General features: G+C 41.6%; 1 protein-coding gene across 1 annotated transcript; it reads right to left on the bottom strand.

Moving 5' to 3' along the window:
- Positions 1 to 1405: 1405 nt before the first annotated feature.
- Positions 1406 to 3318, bottom strand: RPS29 (ribosomal protein S29). The gene is made up of 3 exons (XM_043920933.1): positions 3158 to 3318; positions 2815 to 2914; positions 1406 to 1508 (listed from the first exon to the last, which is right to left on the bottom strand). The coding sequence occupies exons 1-3, from the start codon at positions 3217 to 3219 to the stop codon at positions 1500 to 1502; spliced, it is 171 nt and encodes a 56-aa protein (XP_043776868.1). The 5' UTR covers positions 3220 to 3318; the 3' UTR covers positions 1406 to 1499.
- Between the last annotated feature and the right edge of the window lie 1263 nt (positions 3319 to 4581).

Below are 4581 nucleotides of genomic sequence, written 5' to 3'. Positions count from 1 at the left end.
TCAGCTGCTATTGCTTCTCACCTAGCCACTCTATCTGTAACATAGAAAACTTTCCTGTTTGATCTCTCCTAAAATTCTATCCACTTCCTTACCCTGTTTGAAACCTGTTCCCTAAACACTTTCCCAGAAACTTAAAATTTCGTTAGAAGTCCACCACAGAATTACCATGTACTCCTGCAACTCAGGGCCAGTAAGAACTGAATTTACCATGAAACTCTTTGAGACCTAAGCTTCAGGATCCCTAACCTCCATGAGCTCAAGTCTTACACTGTGTTCAACTGTTTTTGAAGTTTTCTAACATACCACTTTTTTGCCTTTCCTTCTACTCTGTTGAATCTTCATTTTACCTGCTCTTGGGAATAACCCAGAACAGCCTTCTCCATGTTTATCATTTAATCTCTAGACTTTAGGGCTAAGATCTCACCCAGTCAGGAAAATGAGATCCCCAAACAGCAGACACTATTCATAACCTGAGAACAACCAGTCAAGCCTATCTTGTGATAGTTCAGTTCAGGGTTAGTCTTGTCTCTGTGACCCCACACCAGGCTCCCGTCTATGGAATTCTCCAGGCAAGAACACTGGAGTGGGTTGCCATTTCTTTCCCCAGGTTATTCAGAGACAAAGCCACACCACCCACTGCAAGATCCCCACGAAACAGTGGGCCCCAGAGGGAGCCCAGGATAGGCTCCTGTCAACCCTAGATGAATGCCTGCTTCAGAGCTTAACACAAATGGCTAATAAGCATTTAAAATTCAATATGCCTGAAACTCAACTTTTTCTTCCCTAAACCAAGCTACTTTCTCAAGTCCTAGCTCAAGAGTAACCCTTCCAGTTGTTCGAGCCAAAACCCTTAGAATCACTCTTGGTTCTCTCCCACACCTAATCCTTCAACAAATCCTGTCTTCCTCTTCAGAAGTCATTTTGACTTGTGTGCTAGTTGACTAGCTCAACTTTCATGCTGCCTATTCTGATAGACTTGTTTTTCTGTTAAACTCTGCCCCAACTAAAAGCTACTTTTGTTTATAAGACCCTTTTCACTTTTAATCATCTCACCCAAACACGTTGAGAAATTTACAAGCTTTCTTGTAAACTGATGAATTAGCCCAAAATTAGTAGTAGCAGGACTACTAAATACTAGGTAAATGCTCAGAGCAGGTCTTTTTTTTTCCACCCAGCGCAGATCTAAATGACAGCAACTGCTCAAGAGTCCAATTGTCTCAGGTTATATGCTGGATGCTGCTATATGTAATGGGCACCTTAACTAACAAAAAACGGCTTTTTTGAAGTATAAAGCTAAAACTGACATTACAAGAGTTCAACATGAATACTTTTGCATAAGCCAGGGAAAAGAAGTATTTTTAAGTTGAATCCAGAGAAGTAAAGTTTTAAAAGATTTCACTCATACTTGAAGTTTTGAAAACTTTTATTTTACATACAAAGAGCTAGTATTATTTCCACCTAGGGGTGATGTGCTGGATGAGCCATATAAGGAAGTTCAGTTAGTCCAACTGAAAAAAAAGAAAAAAAGAAAATGAATTAATTCAAAATGCCTTAAACATCCATTTTATTCTCAGAAAGAAATGGTTCATTGTAGAATGAGGTTTAAACTGGAAATCTGACCCACCCAAACTAGTAATCCAGACCTAAATAGCTTAAATATTTACTGAACACCTACTACAAGCTACTCCATGAATCTCAGCTTGATCTGTAACTGAATTTTAGTATTGGGACACCCACTTCTACCATCAAAGAAATTTCCCAGTAGAAAAACATTGCTTCAGAAAATTATCCTTACCAAAAGCTCAGGACTGTCATTAAGTAGTAACTAACAACACAGCTAATATTTTGTTACTCATTGTGTGCCAGACACTATTCTATAAGACATTCGTTAAGTCAATTCATTTCTTCTTAATCTCTTAATCACAAAACTGGCAGACTTGAGTCCATTCTCCCATCTGTGATAGAGTTATTTCAACTTCCATAATTAACACTAAACAAGTATTTCTTAAGTATTCGGTCAAAATCAAAAGTTTAAGCTTCAGATACTTTGTCACAGAAATCGCACATTAACAATTCATCTCCGCTATTACATTAACAAATTATACCCACGGTAATACTTCAACGTAAGAGCTAATTTAAACAAATACGTTGTACTCAACATTGTTGCATTCTAATTACTAATAAAAAGGTAGTGACAGATTTTTATATCTCAAAGAGCCAGTTCGAAATTAATCTTCAACTTAAAAAAAAAAAAAAAACAACTAACATTTAAGTGACTTTTAGGAGCCAAGAAACCGTCACATATAATTTTTGCAACAACCCTACTATTTATTTTTCACAGGAAAAAACTTAAACTTTTGAGTGACTTGACCAAAGTCATGACTATTAAATGACAGATCTCTGAATCCTGCAAAGATCTAGCCCCAAACCTCAAGCTCATTCCACTACATGACCCTATTCAGTTATTTCAGGGCAGCGGTCAAGGCATGTGTTTTGCCGAAAATTAACAAGATATGATTAGTGATCTAATGTTTCATTTTAGCGACTTCTAAAAAGTAATGTTTACCCAACATTACATATAGCACCTAAAACTAACAGAAGTGGGTAAAAAGGTATTAGAAAAACTACTTTTCCACGCCTTCACATCCCCCCCAATAATATTAAGATGACTGCCGAGCCTCTCAACTGTGTTGTCCGCTACAAAGGAAGAGCCCTGCTACCTAAAAGAAAAACGGCATTGATCAAACGCAAACACCCAACGGCCGGCTTGTCGGCCCCTCCCGAAACAGGAGACCATGGCGTCCGCCAGCGTACCTTAATGAAGCCGATGTCCTTCGCATACTGGCGGAAACACTGGCGGCACATATTGAGGCCGTATTTCCGGATCAGACCGTGCCGGTTTGAGCAGACCCGGCTGCAAAAAGAAACGGCATTATCATTAGTCACAGAAAGTAAAGTATCGGCACTCGGCGCGGGGGGGGTGCCCATCACTCGCACTGCAGGTCACCACGGACTCATCCGAGGCCTGTAAATGGCGGCAGCCACCTCTCCGATTCCGTCTGCCCCCACGCGCCGCCCGTGGGCTCCTCTATATTCTATTTCAAGCAGTGTCGCGCCCCAAAGCAACCCTTCCATACAGCCACATTCTGTTTCTCACCAAGAGCGAGAACCCTGGCCGAATTTTCTCGGATGGCTCCAGTAGAGCTGCTGGTGACCCATGTTGCTTTCTCGGTTGCAACGAGGTAAAAGGAACGAGAGAGCGTACGCATGCGCTCTTCAAAATTTTAGGACCCTTTACCCAGAAAGCAGTGCTGACAAACGGTGCGTGCGCAATGCGTCTACGGAGTCGCAGGGGCGGGGAGAGGCTTGGAAATATTCTAGGCCGGCACAGCTGATGACGTCACCACACCTCAGCCTCAAGTGTTGTCTTGCGCTGCCCTGCGATCGCCGGGCGCGGTGGCGCGCGCCTGTAATCCCAGCTACTCGGGAGGCTGAGGCTGGAGGATCGCTTGAGCTCAGGAGTTCTGGGCTGCAGTGCGCTATGCCGATCGGGTGTCCGCACTAAGTTCGGCATCAATATGGTGACCTCCCGGGAGCGGGGGACCACCAGGTTGCCTAAGGAGGGGTGAACCGGCCCAGGTCGGAAACGGAGCAGGTCAAAACTCCCGTGCTGATCAGTAGTGGGATCGCGCCTGTGAATAGCCACTGTACTCCAGCCTGGGCAACATAGCGAGACCCTGTCTCTTTTGAGCCTCCAGGAAAGAGTTTTGAACTTTTAAGAAATAAACGACGTAACTATTCTGTTTATTCCTCGTCGTCTGAACCTTTATATATTCTTCTAATTAAAATTTTGCACTTGGAAAAAGAATTTTTTCTGGACTCAGCACTGACACCTACTGGAATAAAATTGCAAAATAACTTAAAACCTACTGTAATAATTAGGAGTGGACGGTAGGAGTTGCTGTTTTGTTAGGCAACTTCTTTTTAGTTGGCACACAGCTTCTAGAGACACCTACACTATTCAGGAAAAATGACATGAGATAATGTCTTTAATATTTAAGTGTAGCTAGTTGAGTTTAAAGTAAGAAAAAGTAAATAGCCAATGTGTGCTGCTTTGACTAGATGATTCGGTAATAAAACAACTTGTGAAAACCAAATGCCATCCAATAAACTAGTGAAAACTGTCCCTAAAATCCACGTAGTCATTTATAATGTTTCTAAATAAACCTAAAGTTATACATGGCTCTGATATCAAAGCTTTAACCAGATCTATAAAATGTACCACAGGGTGCAATAATGCAGAAAATTTTTTTTTTTTTTTTTTTTTTTGGCAGAGTCTTGGCTCTGCTCCGCTCCCAAGCTTGTATGGGACCTTGGCGAAGTCAGTTCACCTCCACAGACTGCAGTATCTCAGCAGCAAAATGAAGCCGGCATAGTTTGGGTCAGCGTTTTTCAAACTTTACACAGGAAATATTGTTAAAATGCAGATTCTGATTCTGTAGGTCTGGGGTGGGGCCTAGGATTCTGCATTTCTTTTTTTTTTTTTTTCTTTTTTTTTTTCTTTTTGATATGAATCAGCCA

This window comes from Cervus elaphus, chromosome 12 (genome assembly GCF_910594005.1).
Source record: "Cervus elaphus chromosome 12, mCerEla1.1, whole genome shotgun sequence".
In the NCBI taxonomy this organism is placed as follows: Eukaryota; Metazoa; Chordata; class Mammalia; order Artiodactyla; family Cervidae; genus Cervus; species Cervus elaphus.
Note: the sequence above shows the minus strand (reverse complement) of the source record. Positions and strands in the feature narration are given on the sequence as shown.